General features: G+C 35.2%; 4 protein-coding genes across 6 annotated transcripts; 3 read left to right on the forward strand and 1 right to left on the reverse strand.

Moving 5' to 3' along the window:
• Positions 1–264: 264 nt before the first annotated feature.
• On the reverse strand, positions 265–3,607 carry LOC114711407 (V-type proton ATPase subunit d2-like). Of its 2 annotated transcripts, none has more exons than XM_028895810.1 (10): positions 3,314–3,607; positions 2,465–2,585; positions 2,043–2,150; positions 1,860–1,962; positions 1,599–1,679; positions 1,416–1,501; positions 1,270–1,329; positions 1,135–1,183; positions 694–848; positions 265–548 (listed from the first exon to the last, which is right to left on the reverse strand). In XM_028895810.1, the coding sequence occupies exons 1-10, from the start codon at positions 3,492–3,494 to the stop codon at positions 518–520; spliced, it is 975 nt and encodes a 324-aa protein (XP_028751643.1). In that variant the 5' UTR covers positions 3,495–3,607; the 3' UTR covers positions 265–517. The 2 variants fall into 2 exon arrangements, with proteins under 2 accessions (XP_028751643.1, XP_028751634.1); XM_028895801.1 differs by having other exon boundaries at positions 714–848; positions 3,314–3,605.
• Positions 3,608–12,011: 8,404 nt separating this feature from the next.
• On the forward strand, positions 12,012–13,835 carry LOC114711445 (plant cysteine oxidase 2-like). Its single transcript, XM_028895854.1, has 2 exons — positions 12,012–12,603; positions 13,672–13,835. Exons 1-2 carry the CDS (start codon positions 12,384–12,386, stop codon positions 13,818–13,820), a joined length of 369 nt encoding a protein of 122 aa, XP_028751687.1. The 5' UTR covers positions 12,012–12,383; the 3' UTR covers positions 13,821–13,835.
• Positions 13,836–13,852: 17 nt separating this feature from the next.
• Positions 13,853–15,259, forward strand: LOC114711436 (plant cysteine oxidase 2). Its single transcript, XM_028895842.1, has 3 exons — positions 13,853–14,058; positions 14,336–14,554; positions 14,677–15,259. Exons 1-3 carry the CDS (start codon positions 13,896–13,898, stop codon positions 14,796–14,798), a joined length of 504 nt encoding a protein of 167 aa, XP_028751675.1. The 5' UTR covers positions 13,853–13,895; the 3' UTR covers positions 14,799–15,259.
• LOC114711420 (aldose 1-epimerase-like) lies at positions 15,124–21,498 on the forward strand. Of its 2 annotated transcripts, XM_028895830.1 has the most exons (6): positions 15,124–15,128; positions 18,831–19,008; positions 19,129–19,178; positions 20,266–20,389; positions 20,477–20,584; positions 20,677–21,498. In XM_028895830.1, the coding sequence occupies exons 2-6, from the start codon at positions 18,834–18,836 to the stop codon at positions 21,321–21,323; spliced, it is 1,104 nt and encodes a 367-aa protein (XP_028751663.1). In that variant the 5' UTR covers positions 15,124–15,128; positions 18,831–18,833; the 3' UTR covers positions 21,324–21,498. The 2 variants fall into 2 exon arrangements, with proteins under 2 accessions (XP_028751663.1, XP_028751654.1); XM_028895821.1 differs by lacking the exon at positions 15,124–15,128 and having other exon boundaries at positions 18,790–19,008.
• The last annotated feature ends 237 nt before the right edge of the window (positions 21,499–21,735 follow it).

The following is a 21,735-nucleotide window of genomic DNA, read 5'->3' on the forward strand; positions in this document are numbered from 1 at the left end:
TAAATAAATCACAACCAATAGCTCAAGCACCCTGTGTCACAGGGATGCTTAGGCCTACATCCTGCCTTCTAGATTGTATTAGCTTGTTTTGTATGTCATCTCAGTATCAATTAACCCCAGACTGACCGTTGATAAATAACCAGAATTTCAGAACCTTTATTTCCAGTAACTGTTTATTGTAAATCAACATACAAATTTAGTATTCTCAAAACTCTTAACATACTTGACAATATCAAAATACAATAATGTTCCCTTCACTTCAGATAGAAAAGGATCGCTATAGAATTATACTTATTTGGTAAACAGGCTTCTCAACAGCAAGCTGCATCCCATTGGCAAGAGAGATGAAGAACATCAACAATAATTTACAGTCAATTATGCACTAAACATAAAATTTCCAATTTGGCATATTCCGGCTAAAATATGAAGACAACACTGTCATGTACTCTGGACTTTTGATTTTGAGCAACGCATTCTGAAATCCACATTAGGTTCCGAATCTCCTGCTCTCTTAACCTCATATATGCGAAAAAAACAGCATAATGGAACTGCCAAATAGACAAAACAGGGAAGTTCAGAAAAGAGTAGGATATAACCAGAGAGGTGAAATCATTCCTTCAAGACCTATAAAGATCCATTGGCTATTCCTATACTTGCTAATGCCCTAGTGAAGCCTGAAAAACCAGTACTCACATAAAAAGTAAGATACAAACCTGTTGCTCAAACGCTAAGCAAAGCCTCTTCACCTCCTCCTCATAGAATGCCTTATCAAGCATCTGGCTCTCTCCATATGACAATTTAGCAAAGATAGACTGATAAGGGGGATATTTTTCCATCACTGCGCGAACCTACACCAGCAACCAAAACTGGGATCTCAGGCCCAAAGCAGCATAATAATTAAAGCCGTCAAGTAGAAATATAAGTGTCTCCAGCCCACCATTACAGTGATCGGCAATACAAATAATAGATACAGAAAGAAGGTAAGAGTTAACCATAAAAGAAGCCTGTGAAATCAACGGCAAAAATCAAGTGCAAATTACAAATGGAAAAGAAAAAATCACATCGTAGAACAATCCACTTAAATCCACCAATGAAACTACTCAAACCATCACACAGTTGAGAAGCAAAATATACCTGGTCAATGTCTTCACAGACAGCAAGCTCCTCGTGACCATAAGGGTACCTGATTAAGTCAGCCATTGCCAAAAAATCATTCCAAAGCAACACATATGCTTCCATTTTCAATAACAAAATTAGATCAGAACTTACAACAAACCAAAATTAGAGTACAATTTCCTACGATCATCTCTGGTGAGTTCAGTACCGATGCTGCCATCAGTGAAAAGTGGAAAACATCAAGATCAGTTATAAAAATATCTAAAGTGACAAATATGCAAAAACCTAACTTCAATTACCTATTTATGGTAATATTCACAGCCCTTCTATCAGCCTCAAAAGCTAGAAGGTCAGACATGATTTCAGCTGTGGCACCACCGAGTTTCTATCCAAGTACAACATTGAAATTTATAAAACCACCAAAAAATTGGAAAAGAGGGAACACATGCATAGAAGATGGGATAAAACTCTTGGGCACTCACCTGACAAAATTTGTAAAAGTCTTCAAGATATGCCTTATAAAGAGTGTTCCTCATTATTTCAATGTTCATATCATCCAGGTCCTAGAAAGAAAGAGTGCACAAGTAACATATGAGATGTGAAGAAGGAGATTTAGAAGTACATTGTTCCCAGTTTTTCCATAGGCCCATAGCACCGAATATCTTAAGCTGAACACGCTGATTGTGGACCTAAATTCTCTGGAGAAATTTAAGAGCAATAAGAATTTAGGTAGGAAGATTAACCTCTGATGTAATGCAGTCGGAGAAGTACGGAGCAAGGGGAGTGTCCACAAGTACCAGCCTGTAAAGCTCCCGCATATTCTGAGCAACTGCTAGACTAGCAATGCTGGAGAGAACCAAAGCATAATTAAAATTATGAGTACTTACACAGTTATCCTACCAAACTAAATATTGAAATTAATATACCTGTCAAACATGCCCAGTGGATGACATTTCTCTAATAATTCTTGAACATCTCGTTCATGCAACGTGCCAGTAACAATCAAAACAACGTTGTCTATCATGTGACCATAACTGCAGGAATAAAAAAGAGAGCGTATTGGTGTCCGTTTTCCCCTTTTTTCCTGCTTTGTCCAGGTTAAAGATTTCTTAAATGGAAAGGACATGCAGCATAAAATCTATCAACCCAACCCCAGTCTGATTAGAATCAAATTTTCCGCAAAAGATCTGAGTAAGTTTCCAAAAATCGTGGCCAGGGTTCCTGAGGAATTAAGGTTTCCATGATTTCGTATCATCACACAAATCATCTTAGATTCAGAAGAATTACAATGGAGAAAAAAAAAAAAAGTGAATATAAGAGGTCGGGAAGGAAATTGAAGTTGACGTACGTGATATACTCCAAAAAGGTGGACAAGGGTTCTGTGGCTTGGCATAACATGTGCTTATAGTCATCCACCAGTTTAAGTGTACATTTCTCCACAATTGTTGTTGTGTGCAATGGAGAAGGCTCTGTAAAAGGTAAATCATCAACATAAACAAAGGTTTTAAGCTCTTGAATACTTTAATAGAATAGAAAACGCTAAGCAGAAAAATAGATAAGGTCGCAATTGATGAGAGTGTCAAAACTAGGATCAGACAGTTTAATTTCTATTCAATCACTTTATCAAATGAGCGACGTCTTATCTGCCATCCCGTACAAACGAGTACATGTTTTTCTCATCAAGATGCACCAAGCAAGAGAAACAATGTAAACAAAAGCACCCGCTAAGCTAAGGACACAAGTCTTCCCTCAACAGCACAAAAAGGAACGGAGTCCATGGAAATTATAGCTCAAAATCTCAGATACATAAAATTATAAGTTCTCAGCGAAGTTGCGCAAAAAGCATCCATCAGCATGAATGATCTCGTGATGTCATTATTGAGGTTGCAGAAAGAACATTTACTCCATGCAGATCTCTAGAACTGATGAAGAGGATAAAAGACAGAAATTCACCATAACAAAAAGAGGGGGGGTTAGCCAAGTAAACATAAGGCGGAACGAGAATCATCAATATCTTAACTAAATAGCTATATTAACTTGAAATTAAAAAAAAATGTTAAAGAAACCAACTTTCTAATTTGAAATTTAATTCACTTAGTTCCACTTTCGATTTATTTGAAGTGGAAGAAAATTAAAGAAACAAAAACTTAAAATTGCGATGGGGGGACAACAATTTAAATTCAATCCTCAAACGCACCATTCTGCAGGTAAGGACCATACTCAGTAGCAGAAAGGTGCATCTTGATATCTTCAAGGGTTTCACATTGACACAAGTTGTTGTAATCAGCGGCTGTCAGCAACCCAGCACGGTGCCCTCGCACGATAGCCTCCAGGTAACCTCCATGAATGTTGAAAGTAAGAGCTTCAAAGCCGTACATCTTCGTAAGGCGATTGCGGGACCAGCTGGGGGCAGATCTGAGTCGAATTGCAGAAATTGATGGAAGTAATCAAGCAAGGGGATCGCAAACGAGAAGGCCCTCGAGGAAGAAGACGAACGCAAAAAGCGACGAAAATAAAATAAATTTCTTTTTTTATTTTTTTGCCCCCTTAATCGGATAACTTATTGATTATTGGGCTTGACTTTGAGGCTACGACGTATCATTGGGACCCAATAAGTCAAAAGGGAAAGCCCATTGGGTCCAAAGCTCCTGTGATGATCCAACGGGAACGGATGGATAATCCATGTGAGAGATTTAATAGGATGTTTAGCAATATGAAAACCATGGTTTCAGAAACACTTTTCCGCAAAACGAAGAAAACTCCTCCACATATTTACTTCGTAAACAGTAAAAGCACTTCTGAAATCATGGTTTGGTTTCTATCCAAACACCCCAATCTCATCCATGTGCATAGTCATTGCTATAATCATTGCTATAATCAAAAGAGTGAAGTTAATTTGATAATGAATCGCCGCTCCTTCTACTTTTTTTGGAAAAAAAATATGTTGCTTCCCAGATCAGATTTTTGCGTCGGATGACTTCAGATCTAAACTTCAAAATTTATATATTAGCTCGATTTTTAACATAAGAATTAGATATTAAGAAAATTAGAAAGTGTCTGGGTAGAAACGAAACAATAATTTTGAAAATGATTGTATGAAGTAAGTATGTGAGAAGATTTTTATCTTAATTTGTATAAAAATATTTTTTAAGAATTCCAAATACTTTTTAACTAAATTAGTTATTTATAATAAATAAGCGTTGTTTTTCATAAAATATTCTTATTAAGTATGTGCATTATAATAAAAATTATGTAACATATACAATCACTATGAGAACTATTAAAAAAACATGAATAAATATAAAATAAACTAGATTAGAGTATTATACGTAAAATATAAACGAGAATATTAATCTTTTGGTCCCCATACCTTTAACTCGATTGTGAAGTCCCTCAAATTTAACTCACTGACTCAGTCCTGTTTTCAAACTGTGATGACTCAGACCTTGAAATAGCTAAAATAGGGTGAGTCCTTGAAAACCCATCCACGTGACAGAATAAAAGTTGAGATGGCATCTTAATAAGCCATATCAGATTCTCAACTGGAAAACGAGGGAGGGAGAGAGGGGGCCACGTTGAAGAGGAGGTCGTCTTCTTCCCTTGAACCAGAGCTCGCCGATGCTAGTCTGAAATAAAAATTCATCACTGTCGTCTTCACTGAGCTGCAGGGGCTGAGCTACCATTCTTCTCTTCATTATCATAAAATTAACAACAAAATCTATCTATATAATATTTAAACGGAGGTGCGAAACTTACCCTCAGCGTTCGTGGAATCAATCAGCCACATCATGTGTTCATTCAAGGATATGCCTCTCATATATTGCATACATGGCTGCCCAGAGGGTTTGTATTTGGTGGAAAATTACCAACATTGAACCAAAATGCATTGGTCATAAATAAACCAAGTTACCTTCAACGAGTCTCTCTCTGGCTCTACTTCTACTCCCATTCAGCTCCAGAAGCAGTCTCGGCGTCTCCTCTCTCCTAACGTTGTCGCACCTTGGTCAGAGGAGAAGAATACACCAGAGAATGATCCTCCCTCAGTGAAGACGACAGTGATGAATTTTTATTTCAGACCAATATCGGCATGCTCCGGTTCAAGGGAAGAAGACGACCTACTCTTCAACGCATCTCCCTCTCTCCCTCCCTCGTTTTCCAGTTGAGAATCTGATATGGCTTATTAAGATGCCATCTCAACTTTTATTCTACCACGTGGACGAGTTTTCAAGGGCCAAGTCATTATAACTTAAAAACTACGGGGACTGAGTTATAACAAGAGACTGAATCATAGCTGAGCTAAAAATATGGGGATCAAAAGATTAATTTTCTCTTAATTTTTATTTTGATCATAAATATAAGATCCTAATTTATTTTATCTCTCATATTTATCTATTTTTTTTTAAGATAGTCTTTGTAATAACAGTAATTCTATCCACTACATTTGATTAACAAAAATATTTTAAGAAAGACAACACATATTTATTATAAATAATTAATTTAACTAATTTTTTTAATTTACTCAAATTTATTAACTAGATGTAGTGGTAATATCCAAATTATTATTAATTGATGTGGCCCTTTTCAACATAAAACTAGTAGCCAGATGTTTTGCAAACTGCAGCGTAGCCCAATCATCGTACACAATGCGTAATCTGATCTGTTTCGAAAGGAATGGCTACCCCTCGTATTTGGAGTTTGTACTCTGTTTTTGTGTGTTTTCGCCCACAAAAACACAAACAGATAGACAGACGTGAAATCGTTTGGGGGTCTCCTCAACACATTTAGCTCTAGGTTCGCACTAAACATTAAAAATAAGGGCTACAAATTGAAAGTAAGATTAAGAAAATATATTAAAAAGTATTTAGTATGAGAGATTGTTTGTTATGTAGGATTAGATAAAATCATATATGTGATATTAGGAAATATTATAGGGGGAGATGGTGTTCCTCAATCCTACTTTTATGACTTTGTCTAATCCCATATAACAAGTAATTATTTATGCTAAAAAATTTTAATGATTTTTTTCAATTGTAATCCTAATCTTCATCTCTCATTTTTAATACTTTGTATTAAATGGATCCTACTTTAAACCTGTCGAAAACGCATAAGCCAAATCACATGGCAGTGCAGCTCGGACACTTCTCTCTTAGTAATTACTAGTCACTGATCACGGAAAAATAAGAGATCGTCTATAATTTAATATGTAAAACCATGGTTTTGTGCGCCTGAGAGAAAATGAGGGATCACCCCCTATAAATCACTTCTTCCCTCGATTATGGGGCATGTTACTCTCGGTTTTTGAATTATAGGGCTGGTTTTATATCCATAATCAACCCTCGCAGTTCGCAAGATCTAGCCCACAGAAATGGGGGAACGCATACAGACAACATATAACAACAACAAAAGTTGGCAGAAACACACGTGAAAATGAAAATATCAAGTTTTGTGGGGTAGAAAATTAAATCAAGTAATCAAAAAATGAATAAATGCGAAAATGCTAGAGTTATTTTTAATTATCATCAGCTTTTGGGTTTGGTCTGCTCCAATCCCACCGAATAATGCAACCAGATCAAGTGTTTTTTTTTTGTGGGGTCAAACAACCAGATCAAGTTGGGTGGGCCAAGTCTTGTAATTTTGAGAGAAGAGTTTATTATGATAGTGGCCTTAGCCTGGACCAAGTTGTGCCCAGACCAAGACCCACGAGTGAAACAAAAAATGTGCGCCAAACTCTACGTAGACTAAAATTATAAAATACTACGTGGACTAAAATAATACTACTTCTCATATTTAATATAATAGTTAGATAATTAATTTAAAAATATTTAAAAAATTAGTTAAGTTAGTTATTTGTCACAAATGAGTGATGATTTTCATAAACTCTTCTTCAATTATGTGCATTGAAACTCTTTTTAGTGAGATCCTCTTAATCAATAGATATTTTGAAAAAATAGAAAGATAAAGTGAGTTAAAATTTTATATTTAGGGCCAAATTTAACCATCAACTAGCTTTTATATTAAGGATCAAAACTATAAAAGTTATATGACTAATTTGAAAATATTAAAAAGATTAGTTAATAACTTAGTTACTTGTTACAAATGTGTGTTGGTCTTTATAAACTATTCTCTTCAATCATATGTATCGAATGATTAAAATTGTCCCTTGATGGAAACCCCTAAAAATCAATAGAGATATTTAAAAAAAAAACAGCAAAATGAATTGAGGTATTATATTTAAGATGAAATTCAACATCCAAACTGGTTCTTATATATTAAGCAACGGAGTAGTACTTGCATATCACCTGCATTAAGTAACTCATATATGTGTGCGTAGTGTTGTCTGAAAGTAAAAATGATGCATGCGTACACAGTTAAATTAGTATAAATTAGTGTGATAGCAACAGGCGTTTGCGTGCCCCTTCCATGAGTTAGATTTAGTTCCCATATGAGGAGTGTGTGAAAGAGAGGTGAAGTACTACTCTGGTCCTAATTATAAGAGTCAGTTGACTAATTTAAAAAAATTAAAGAAAGAAGTTAGTTAGTTATTTGTAATAAACAAGTGTTGTCTTTCCTAAAATATCCTTACTAATCAAATATGTTGGCTAGAATTATAATTATTAAAAGGACTATCTCGGAAAAAATTGAGTAAATGTGAGAGACAAAATAGATTGAGGTCTTATATTTAGGACCAACATAAAAGTCAAACAGAGTTTTATATTAAGAACCGGAGGTAGTATCTAATAATCACTCGCATTATTAAACACGCATGATGCATCAAGTTGAGAGATAATTTTGTGATTTAATATTAGTCATTTCTCGAGACTCCATGCAATATATGGGTTTCTGACTGACTAACTCAAATATTGAACGCTAAAAAAAAAAAAAAAAAGCTTACCCCAACAAATTGACCCAAATGACATGCATATCCTGTATTTGTTTCACTTCTCAAGTTGGCAAGAAAGATTCTCTAGCTAGCTTACCTCAAGTAGCGAGAGAAAACGGTGTCTATTTTTGAAAAGCTGGCCAGCCGTTCAGCTCAACTTGTCACTATATATGTTTTTTGTTTGGGCTGAAAAAGCTAACATCACGAGTTCTCAGATTCGCCCTTCTACTATCTCAATATTACCCTGCTAATCCTTGTTCCCATATCCTTAATTAATCTGGATTTACCCTCGCTAATTAAGCTGCGCATTTGACAATTCGCCTCTGATTTTAACTTTATTTGTCAATATGATCCTTACAAATGGACCCAAAGTGAGCTGGGGGATGTTTGGCCACTTTGAGATTTCTTTTCTCCTTTTTCTGGGTTAAAACTTAGTCTAACATTTCATAGAATTGCCAATTAATTGACATATGCCGAGTTAAATTTTTATACACACGCACAAAGAAAATGGAAAGAAAGGGTTTAACTGAATAATATATTGATGAAAGAGCAACGTGAATATACGTGATCATTTGTGAAAAGTTAACTTCTTCAATATAATTCTCCGTTCTTGTTCCATATATATATGAGTTTAAGTTGGCTTAATGACTTCGAAAATTCAAAATCGTTATAAACATGATTTAATAATATCAATGTGAGTTAATTTACGGTTTTAAATTCTTGTTTAACTATAGCATCCCGTCCCTACTTATGTAGGGAATCGTTTGAAATTAGGGTGATATGCGCTTCGAATAAAATAGGATACCAGTACAAAAAATACAATTTTATATATATTGAAAGATTTGCAAAATAATACTGAGTTAAAAATCTTAAAAAGTCATAAAATATAATATAAATGAAAATATTTTCTGAACTTAATTTTATAGGAGTAGTTTAATAAACTCTCATAACTACTTAAAAAAGCTATTTTACACAATATAAAATTCTTCTTACATATTTAACAGTTATAGCTCAAAAATGCTGCGTTATAAACTAATCCTTATATTTAGGTATTAAAATAAGTTAATCCAAATACGAGAAGAAATGCATTAAGTGGCATATGGTTTGAGATCACAATGATTGAAGAGCATTTGAGTCAGAGAGCATGCATCCTTGCTCGTCATTCGTCAACGGAGGACAATGATTAGGGGGAAATGGATGCATCCCCTTCGTTTCACTTCATAATTTCCCCATCTCTCGCAGAATAGTGGCTTTTACTTTTTCAATCTCTTCTTTTTCTTTCTTCTTTTTTTGTGTGGGACCTTTTGCTTCTTCTATCTCAACTCTCAACGGCAGCTTTTGTATTTCTGTTCTTTTGTTTCTTTTAGGACCTGTCTAGGCAATACAGGAAACCATAGTTTTGGAAGCTAAATCATGATTTAGGTTTCAAATTTGCTAAAAAGGTGAAAAAATTAACAAACTATAATTTTGGGCTAAAACCGTGGTTTTAGACTCAAAACTATAGTTTCAGAAAAAGTGAATCTATTATACTTCTGGTTTAAATTGAAAAGTATAATTGTGCCTATTAGAGTAGATCTAAATGACAATATGACTTTAACACCTTTCAATTATTTTTTTATAAACATATTTAATCTTATATTATATAAATATATGTACACATACTAATTATTTATTAATTATATTATCTTATATATTATTAATCATGTTGGTAAAAAATATATTATTAACAATTTTATTTGTTCAAATTAAAATATATTATAAAATCTATTTTTTATATAATTATTATATTAACCTATGTTTTTTTAGTAATTTGCACGTATAAAAAATGTGTCTGATAACAACTATCCAAAAATTTTCACTTTATCAGAATTACTTTTTCATAAAATCTATTCTTCCAAAAATCATTTCTTCAGAAGCTATTTTCCAAACCATGGTCTGGTTTTATCCAAACACCCATTTAATGTGAGTTTGGAAATCCATTAATTATAATATATTACTAGTAATTCATTAATAAGTAAGAAAGTAGTTTCCATAGTAATATCTCCATCTATGATTGCAGTGTATGTATAGTTAGTATTATATGATTCATATTGAAACTAATATCTGCTGCGTTAAGTTAAAACTCTTTTAACAATGCATTCTTCGGGATTCGAATTTATATTTTCTTTCTTATAAAACGATACTGTTTACTATTTTAACTAATAGTTTGTTAGTATATTCTCTTCCATTTTATCACCTGTTTTGATATATTTTACAATCTAATTTTAATGTTAAGCATAACTGTTTTTTTAATATAAATTAGTAAAAATCCTTTTCTGTAAAAAGTTTGATGGAGCTTTTATATATAAAATAATAATAGTATATAAATATAGAGCCCTTCTTCGTCCTTTCCGTTTCGAATCATTATCATGAATCAATAATAATAGCAACAGTGAATCAGCTTTTGGGCTTATGTCTGTGGGATTTGACCGGCGGTGGGGAGAAGGATCAACCAAAGCAGTGGTCATAATTAATGAAAATTAGTATTAAACACACCGTTTCTAACTTTTTCAATTTTCTTTTAAAAATCATTTTCAAGTGCATGATGTCTGCTCCACAATGCTGATTCGTTGAACTCCTTTATTCGTTTTTGTTTTATTATGACAGGGTACGTGAAGAACGATGCACCTGATGTTCTGATATCCGGAAAATTATCGAACGTGTTAATTTTTTTTACTGAATTTCTAATTATAAGATTTTATTTATAAATATTATAAATAAAATTTTATAATTAAAATTAGAAGCAATATTAAAAAAACTCACCCTGTTGCATCAAACCTGAAATATATCGAGAACAACATTTTTTATGAGATATTGCTGAGCATATTCTTCTAGTTAATAAACTACACACACGTATAATTTTTAATGTAAATTTACAATTTCATTTGAAACTTTCGATCATTATATTATAATAATTGCAAAAGTCTTCTTTCTGTTTATAAAAGTCAATGTACTGGTAAGGCATTAATTGTCGTATGTATATATCCGCATTAAAGTCCAGACCGACCTGTGAGTTGTGACAGAGGATTATACAATTTAGCTATTTGACCATGTGTGCTTAACATTAAATTCTTCAAATTAACCAATAAAATGTGGATTTTTTTTTCACGCTCCCCTAAGATATTCACTGATTTAACTTATAGTTTAATTTTATTACAAAAAAGTCATCCTATTATGTTTAAAATGAAAAAATTTAACACCGGGGGCAAAAAAATTAAAAAGATAATTAACACGCCTACTTAAAATTTTCAATTTGCTTACTCTCCTACGATGTTCTCTAAGTTTATCCTAAAATCTGGATGGCATCCAATTCTCTTGATAATATCTGACTTGTAAATATGAAAATTTGATTTATAAATGTTAAATCATTAAATTTTACTTGTACATTATGAAGTTAAAAAGCAAATTAAATTAAAAATAAAGAGACAAATCTTCCTTTTAAATAGGAATACAATGCTAGTATTTTTTTTGCCATTGAAATATAATACTAGTATTACATGTACTCATACCATTTTTATATTAAGAAAACTTTTCTAAATTAAAACCTATAAAATATGAGCCTTGTTTAGTTAACAAACACTTAATGCGAGGACATGGACTACAAGAAAAATTAAAACCCAACTATTATTTTTTAGTTTTAAATATAAAATTTATTTTATAAAATAAATTTTATATTTAGTGTTGACAAAGGAGTACTTAGGATATGTATCTTCGTCGGGGAAAAAACAATTTAGGATACGTATCTTTAAAACTTATAGTATTAAATTTGGATCCCTGTATATAATTTTCTCAAATCATACAGAGTAACGTGGCGCATGAGCATGAAGAGGGGCAAAAAAGTAAAATAAGGAAAAGAGGAGTAGATGCATCTGAGGAAAATCTGCTGTTGAAACAGCCCACTGGAATTCCAGGCGCAGCCCCTGGTTTTCAGTTTTGCATAAACCATTTCCATTTATCTTTCACCCAACCCTACTCCTCCTTCTATTCCTCTTTTCTCTCATCCGTCCTCTGTTAATCCCATTTTTCGCATTTCTCTCCCCACTTCAACTCTCCATAACTACGCGACCTTCCCAGAATTCGTATCCCGTATCATCATCCCACCATTTTCCTCTGTTCTTCCTCTTTTTCCTTTTTTTTTCGGTTTTTTTTTTCTCCTCTGGTGCATTTTGTTTTTCGGGACGTTGTTTCTCGCGTTTAGGGATTTTCTTGGACAATACCCATTTACGGAAAACGAATTCTGTCGGGTCCCTTGGAGGCATTTCGTGATTGAGCTCTGTTTTTAGTACTACACCGTGATCGTAGTGTTTTTCTCTTATTAATAACTTGACTTTCTGCTGAATTAAACTGAATGGGGATTGAGGGGACTTTGGCTGGTAGAAAGAGCAAAGACTTCTTTGAAATACCAAAAGAGACGAATCTCAATGGTAAATCAAGGAAGAACCGGCGGCGTCAGAAGAAGATGTCGCCGGTTCAGAGACTATTTGAGACTTGCCGGCAAGTATTTGCCTCTGGTGGGACTGGGATCGTTCCGCCTCCTCAGGACATTGAAAAGCTTCGAGCTGTTATAGGTTTGTGGTCTAATCAATCATACTTGCCGACTTGTTTGCATATACTTTATACTTTCTACTACCGTCCGGCAGTTTTCGCGACCTTGCTTGCTTCTGATATGAAATTTATTTCGAAAGGGAATGTAATTTTTCCTGCTATTTTTTTTATTTTTAATGTTGCTGTGGGAAGATAGTTGAGACATTGAATTTTCCCTTTTTCTCGGAATTATTAACTATCTTGTTTGTTCATGGAACTTGGTATTCCTGGAAGGTTCAGCTAAAAAGCTGAGTCATTGTATCTCATTTCAATTTATATGGTTATTATAAATATAAATATGTGGTACTACTAATCCAATTTCGCTTTTGTGCCGTTTCTGACATTCATTAAATTATTCGTGGTGGCACCAGTGGTGGGCTGCGTGCTCCAATGTATCCTGATTATGTTTTCGACCTTGGGGGTGGGGACATGGTTTTGTGTGATACATGCATGTATTAATTTATATCTATTCTGCAGGTGTTCTACCATCGAATCAAACAAAACAGGAAAAAAACAAAGAAAGAAAGAAAGAAATAATGCTTGTTGATATGTGCTTATTGTTTCCCCAACTCAAGAGCCATTACATTGCTGGTTTCAGGTTACAATGTAATGTCAAGTCCGAGTTCTGATATGACGGAGAGGCCAAGCATAGGATTCAGGCAAAAAAAAAAACAGAGAGAGAGAGAGAAAAGAAAAAAGAGCATAGAATACTCAGTTGTGTTACATTTAGGGTTTAGTCAAATGTCATCCTGAATTTAAGCGATTTAGCAACTTATTTATGCTTCTCTCTTCTTCTCCCGTGTCTTTCATCCAGGCGTTGGAAAATAAAAAAGCCCGTAGGGATAGTTTGGATATGTTATATCCCAAATTGGGGATTGTTTGGTTTGATGAGCCTAAAGAGCTTGTGTTGCAAATCCCGAAAAGCCAGATAAAAAGGGTTATTTGTCAATAATGCTAAGGATTCTGCTACTAGCTGTCTTTTTCACATTTTATTTGTTTTTCTGCCTTTCATATACTGTGCAGAGCAACTAATTGAGGCCTCCTCTGTGCAGACGCAATAAAACTAGAAGATGTCGGCTTGAAACCTGAAATGCCATATTTCCGGAGGAACGCTGCTCATAAAACCCCAAGAATCACATACCTCCATATCTATGAGTGTGAAAATTTCTCGGTATTTTTTTTGCTTGCCCAAACTGCTTGAAGGATGAATTACGCCTGAGAAACCTGCTATATTGTTGATGGTGACTGTGTTTGAGCATCTCTGTGTTTATTGCAGATGGGAATATTTTGCTTGCCACCTTCGGGTGTTATTCCTCTTCATAATCATCCTGGAATGACGGTTTTCAGTAAACTTCTTTTTGGGACAATGCACATCAAATCGTACGACTGGGTGGCTGACTATCCTAGAGACACCCCCACCATTCTCAAACCAACCGAAAGTGAGTATTTTCTCTTTTTCTTTTTAATTTTGCACTATTTTAGTACTACTTGTTTATAATAGTCTAGTACAATTTCTCCTTTGGCTTTGAGGTTAAAACAATGTTGAAGGTGATTCACAATATGTATGGATAGATATAGACATATCTCCTGTTAGGTGAAGATTGTCCAGTAATAGTTATTGTCTTTCAGTTCAAAATTTGTTTCTCGTAGGTTATCCTTCTCTTCTTATAAGAGTAAGCAACAAAAGAATATAATTTGCATATTCGAATGATGCAGTCAAGAGTTCAGAGGTGCGGTTGGCTAAAGTCAAGGTTGATGCTGATTTCGCTGCTCCTTGCAACCCCTCCATCCTTTATCCTGCTGATGGAGGCAACATGCATCGCTTCACGGCTGTTACAGCTTGTGCATTTCTTGATGTTCTTGGTCCTCCTTATTCAGATCCTGATGGCAGACACTGTACCTACTACGTCAATTACCCTCTTTCTCACTTCTCAGGTAATGGTGCCCTCCAACACCTTATGTTAATGAGTGCAAAATTTTTTCACTCATAATCATAATTCTTGTGTTTAGTTATATTTCTCTTGCATACTATAAATGGAACCTTTTTGAAACTTCAGTGAATGGAAATGCCGTACCAGAAGAAGAAAGGAAAGGCTATGAATGGCTGAGAGAGAGAGAGAACCTTAAGGATATAGTTGTGGTCGGGGCAACGTACAGAGGCCCGAAGATTGCGGAGTAAGCTGATGTTACTGTCTCTGTCGCTGAGCTCATCTAGCAAAGTTGTTGGCTGGATGCTGACATTCTGTCCAGCAACTGACCTTGTCGCCTTCATCTTTGTTCTCGTACTTTTGTGGGTTTTTCCCTTTCATTATTGAGCAGGTCTACAGTTAACATGTACATATCGAAACAGAGACAGAGAAAGTGATTCTGCACAGGTAGTTGAAATTGGAATGGAGGGTCATTGAGTTAGTTGTCCGGTAGAGCATCGTTTTGTTAGACGTGGCAGGTCATTTCATATTAAATATCTGATGATTCAAAGCTGAAAGCAATTGATGTATTATCGAGCAAGGTGGTATATATTTGGGCAAAACGATGACTCTATGCACTTTGAAATTTTGCATGTGATCGTCATGAAGGGGAAGCTTCCCTTCATGAAATACAGAGCTCAAAATCTATAGAAAACATACCTAATATTTAGGACATGTTTACAAATGTATTTTTCCAAGTCAAAACCATCTCTTTGGAGGAAGCATTCCTTGTTACCTATCAAAATCATGGTTTTGGCTTTGGCAAGCATGTTTTCAAAGTCATACTATTTTATAGTGAGATCTTAAATGTAAGAGTTAGTTTAAAGTGTAAATTGCGCTACAAACTTTTATATCTAGAAGAGGGGGTAGTATTGAATTTTGGCGGTTTACCAAATGTGCTCAACATAAAATCATATATTTCTAGTGAATTTTAACATGAAATCCAATGTGATTGACAAATAAGCGACGACATGCTGCGAAGCATACGTGTCTGTGGAAAGAAGTTTGATGTAAATATCTGCAATCAAATTGATCTATAAATTATTAACAAAGTCTCTTGTTACTGGTATCTTATTCTTAAAACATACTCTTATATCATAAAATCTATTGATGTGGCGAAAGGTCGCAAGGCTTTAATGGCTTTCACTTCTCGGTGGTGGAGGTTTGATCTTGCATGTTGTCACCTGTAATAATGATAATAAATAAATAAATCTAATAATATGGAGCTTTGTTTTGACGGAGTAAACTATGGCTAACAAAATTATAGAAAGGAAAGGAATTTTGTTAGGAAAAATGATATGGGATTAGATGATAAATTAACTATTTTAAATAGTAGTGATAAAAAATCTATAAAAAAGTTTTATCTATTCTATTCATCTGAGAAAATTTACTTTTCTTGTTTATATACGAAGTAATTCTCTTTAAGAGCATATGTTTAAAGTTTTAAATCATTAAAGAAAACTGGCAAATTTCAAGAATTTTAGGAAGGGCGGAATTATAAATTATTTTGAAAATAACGCTATTTATGAAAAATAGAGGGACGGGTTCCGTGCGTGCATATGGTTGTGCTGGTAGTAATACTTAACTATTATTGGATCGAGTTATCAGTTTTCCAACACAAACTTGGGATTACTCTTCGGCACTTGCAAACTAGTTAAGATGGTCCCCCAACGAGGATCATCAAACTTCAAAGACGCGTTATTCCATTCCGACTTAGGACTTTGAATTCAGATCACTAATCATAGGCTGCAAACACTAATGCCATGTCATGGCTCTTCTGTTTGCAGTGGGCTTCCCTGCGCATTGAACGTTCCTTTCTTAATGACACCTTTTTTCCCTCCAGCCCCCCTCTGATAAACTTCTTAACAACACTTTAACTTTTTGTGTTCGTCCCTGGTTTAAGCTCCATAAGCCTGTACTAATGGCTGGATATTTTGTTAGGTTTTTTGCAGCTCGACTGCCCAAAACTTTTAGCAATCAGTGTTACCTGACATAACACCATAGAATAGAATACATCCAAATAAATATGGGGTTGGTAATACTTGATATTTATTGGTGGATGGTGAGGATGGGCTTTTATGTATAGCAAATGTGGCAGAGATCCATATATGCCATCATCAATGAATCGAAGTCCACGTCAAAAATGTCAGTTGCTTTTCGGTTTTAGAGTTAGAAGAGAATAAAGCAGCTCACTGCACTGCATTGTGGCTGTGGATTTTCTTCTCTTCTCTCCATGTTCTATACTTTCTTATTTCTATTATGCTGCTACTTTATAGCCTTTTCTCCTCTCTCTGATATTGTTGCTACTCTATTATTTGAAACATATGCAGCGCAGGGACTTACGAAGACGGCTTTTGTTCTTACTCTCAACAGGCATGAATTGAGTACAAACCTCGGTTTGTCATGATTTTTTTTCCGCTCAGACTTCACTTCGTTATTATAACAGGTTTTTGTGAAAGGAAAGATGTGGATTAGTTTACAGTTGTTTAACCTTTCCAACTACCTACAGCTCTTTAAACTTTCGCAATAAAAATGGCGTTTAATCCAGAAGAAGAAGAAGAAGAAGAAGAGAGTACCATGGGGTTAGTCAGAATCTTGAAGTTGCCTCCCTGTTTGCATGTAGGTGTAAATCCCAAGCTTCTGTCACGGGAGACACAGACCATGGATGCGTTATGCTTCCTCCGTCTGTGTATTGCACATATTCCAGTGAATTCAAGCCTTGGAACGCGATGCCTAGAAAATACCACAGTGGCTCCAAAAAGTAATAACTGCACAAAGCAAAACACTACTAAAGGGGCTCAAAAATGACATCATGAAAATCCAAATCAAGAACCATTTGGGCACTTTTTTTAGCAAAAATATCTGTCACTTTACTTTCAAGGTTAATGAGTCCAATGGCACTACCAAACAACGTGCTTCACAGTTCATAGGTTCCATCTCCAGTGCCTCACAGTGGGCAAGCAGCCTACATGAGCTTTTTTCCATGAGACACATTTTGATAAATACTTCCAAATATGAGAAGAAAATAACAACACACCAATCAGTTAATCCCTTTTTTTTCCCCCCTCAAACAATGTTCACGGGCTTTTATAAATCATCATTATCCCAACCAATTATAGGTTCAATACTTCAAAAGTCAAACAAACATATGCCCTCGGGCGGCCAAACCTCCCCCCCCCCAAGTCTTTTGCCACAAGTTATTACCATTTTTATTTAATTATTGAGCTAAAATTTCTAGATTCTTCTTGTCTATGTTATATTCAATTTAAAAAGTATTGAAATAGCATTTGGCTAAGTAAGCAATTAAAATTAAAATCAATAGACAGAGACACAGAGTCAGAAAACCCATGTGAAAGGGCTGTATTAATTAGTAAACGCAGCCCATCTCAGTGCAGCAATAAACGGGGAACCGTTTAGTAACACCGTCAGTTACATTGAGTGCAAGTTATCTATAATAATGAACCTTCATTATGAATATGGAAAATTAAACCAGAGAGTTGGAGGACTTGGATTATTGTAAATACTCAATCGACCGTAAAATAGAGAATTCAAAATCCTCTATTATTGAGCTGGTTAACTTGGATTATAACATTAATTAGTCCAAACATTATTTTAAAAAAATAAAAATTATGGATAGATCCTAAATAAGGGATTTATTTATAAATAAGTCTCGTGAATTTGCTAAATATAATAATTTAGTGTTTTTCATCTGCGTAAAACATAACACTAAAAAAAAAAATCTCGCAGCTTCCCCTTTTATTTAGGAGAATAAGTCCCTTATTTGAGATTTATGTGTGCCATAAAACTCTAGTTTCTATCTATCAATTAATTTCTTAAAAAGATGTCAAAGTCAAATTTTTATCAACTCAATGATGTTGGTTTTACCCGTGCATGCATAATTAAAAGGGTTTAACACAACGGTGTTCGAATCGAAAACAGATTTTAAAAACATCAAATGGGAGTCCAGTTCAATTAGGTAGGACCACACACACATGTATATGGCAAAAATATAATAAAATAATCAAACCTATGCCGCATATGGCGTTTGGTCCCTTCACTATAATAGAGGCACATCGCCTTCAATCCACAAAGAGCAGAACCTTGCACATTTGCATTCTGCTCTATTTCCAACTTCCAAGCTTTCCCTTTCCTCATCTCTCTGCTTTTCTCTTCTCTTCACTTGAGCTGCATTCGCGCAACCTTGTCTGCTTTTTCTTGCTTGATACATGATATTACTGCATCAGAAAATGGCCAAGAGCTTTCTGGTTCTCTGTTTTCTCCTCTTGGCTGCTTCTGGGTTTGTGTTTGGCTATGATAAGAAGCAAAATGTTGGAGCGTTTGAGCTCAAGAAAGGTGACATCTCCTTGAAGGTCTCCAACTGGGGTGCTTCAATAATTTCTCTTGTTCTTCCTGATAAGAATGGTACATAACTCTACATATCCACATGCCTCTGATTACCGTTTTTTTGTTGTTCTTAGTAGTTCTTATTTCTGGATATTTATCTAAATCTTCAATCGGTCTGTGAATAATTTGTTTGATCAGGAAAGCTGGGCGATGTCGTTCTGGGATATGATTCAATCAAAGATTACTTTGTGAGTCCTTCGTGCTCCTTTTTAACAATGTTGAGTTGAAAGTAATTAATTTCCCCAGATTTCCGATATATGATCTGCTTCTGCTTTGTTTTTTTTCCTCAAATTGGACTGGTTCATACAACTCTTTCTGCAGACGAATGAGAGTTAGGGCAAATATGTTACGGCTAAGATTAGAGTACAATTATGCCGTTCTCTGGTGTCTTGTTTTTCAAATGTTTTGACTATGAGCTATCACTCCCGACTTGCGTCCTGAGATCCGCATCTTCCCTCAATAATTCAAACTTAATCTTCTTAAATCATCAGAAAGCCAACTACTGTTTATTATTATAGTCGTGGATCCAGATGGGATGGATGAGGATAACTTTGACGTTTTTATCACAAGTATATGTGATAAAGATGGCCTTGACGATTCGTCCTAATAAATAAACCAGAAAAGTCTCATATTAGCTTTGAACTTTGACGCTTGGAAATTGATAATTTTCCAAAGCACGTGTCTTGGAGGCTTCCCCTTTGACGTATCTATTGACGTTACTTGCTTAACTACAATTCAAGCAATTGCTGCTAATTACTTACTTTTCAGCGCCACTGGCTTGCTTTGAATTGACTAAACCAGGTTATGGGCTGATTAACTTAACTAATTTTATTAGTCATTTAGTCATTATCAAGGGGGCTGTATTCCCCTATGAATTGTGTGGGTAGGAACTGGGGACGTAATACCTCAAAAACACAAGGCACGCGTCCCAGGAAGGACCGCAGGGAATCATTGATGACTTTGATGTTTGGGCTTTTTCCCCCTTCTTTCCAGTGAATCAGGGCCATGTTTCCTAGAGATTCATTGATTCTAAGTTTTTTTTTTTAAATTTTTAGTTTCTTTTTGAAATAATAAAAAATTATAGGAAAAATGGCAAAAAAAACCTTTGAAATAAAAAAATTATAAATAAAGACCCACGACAATATTAATAGGGTTTTGACAATAAATTTTTATAACAGTCTCTTTGTGTAATTTTTCTATTTTGGCAGCCATTTTTTGCTATTTTTCCTTTTATATATTAGAGAGTTTAACGAAATCGAGTAACTACATCGGCAGAATGATTCAACATATTTCGGTGCCACGGTTGGTCGGGTTGCTAATAGAATTGGAGGGGCTCAGTTTACTCTCAACGGACTCCATTACAAACTGGTCGCAAATGAAGGAAACAATACACTTCATGGTACACTTTTATTATCGGATTTTAATTCCTCAACTAACTGAACACACATTTTCTACGTTAAAATTTTCTCACCCTGCCAATGATTAGGTGGATCCAGAGGATTCAGTGATGTTGCTTGGAAGGTGAGAAGCTACCAAAAAGAAGGTCATCATCCTCATATTGTCTTCACTTACAGAAGCTCCAATGGTGAACAAGGTAAAGCAGACGATCTTCACAGTTCAAATTTCTCTGATATAGAGTATTCATGACAATCTAATAAAATGGAATTGCCATGGTTTGTGTTTCAGGGTTTCCCGGCGACCTCGTAGCCACGGTGGGCTACCATCTAGTTGGGAAAAACGAGCTGGCTATAATCATGAAAGCAAAAGCTCTGAACAAGCCCACTCCTGTGAACTTAGCCAACCACGCGTATTGGAACCTCGGTGGCCACAACAGTGGTAATATTCTGAGCGAGGTGGTTCAGATCTTCGGATCCAAGATCACACCTGTTAATTCCCAACTCATTCCCACTGGAAAATTTCAGTCAGTCAGAGGAACCCCGTATGATTTCCTTAAACCCCGCACTGTTGGAAGTAGAATCAAGCAGCTTCCTAAAACCAAAGGCTATGACATGAACTACGTGCTTGACGGTGAATATGGCAAGAAATTGAAGCTGGCGGCAATAGTGCAGGATCACGAGTCTGGGAGGGTTATGGAGCTTTCTACGAACGCTCCTGGCTTGCAGTTCTATACTGGGAATTATGTGAAGGATGTGAAGGGAAAAGGTGGGTATGTGTATGAGCCTCATGCAGCCTTGTGTTTGGAGACTCAAGCCTTCCCTGATTCTGTGAATCATCCTAATTTCCCTTCAACAATTGTCACCCCGCAAAAGCCTTACAGACATTACATGCTCTTTAGGTTTTCCACGAAACCTCCGTACGGTTCACGGGGTTAAATTGTTTACGTACTGTACGTTGTTGTAATCTCTCAAAGCATTTGACTTGACTGTCTATGGATTTTTATCAAACTCCGCTTCGGCAGAATAAAGGGGGAAGAGAAAAGATAATAAACAGAGACTTTGTAGTTGCCTAGATTGGCAAGAAATTTGTTGATTAAGGCTTTTATTTGAAGGATAGGTTTTGTTTTTGATTTTTTTGGCACCATAAAGTAAAAAGAGTGACAATATGAGCCTAGTTCTGGGAGTCTCTACTGCAATGGCGGAATGTATAGGATTCGCTCTGTTCAGGAGGGGAGATATGCGTAAAAACAGAGGATGGGTGGCACACCGGGCCGAAACATTTTTTAACAATAAATTCACTTATTTCCTGATAATTATTTCACTGCTCACAAGTAAATATTTTATTAAT

Source organism: Neltuma alba, unplaced genomic scaffold, assembly GCF_004799145.2.
Source record: "Neltuma alba isolate B1F8T4 unplaced genomic scaffold, ASM479914v2 tig00001780_pilon, whole genome shotgun sequence".
NCBI classification, from domain to species: Eukaryota; Viridiplantae; Streptophyta; class Magnoliopsida; order Fabales; family Fabaceae; genus Neltuma; species Neltuma alba.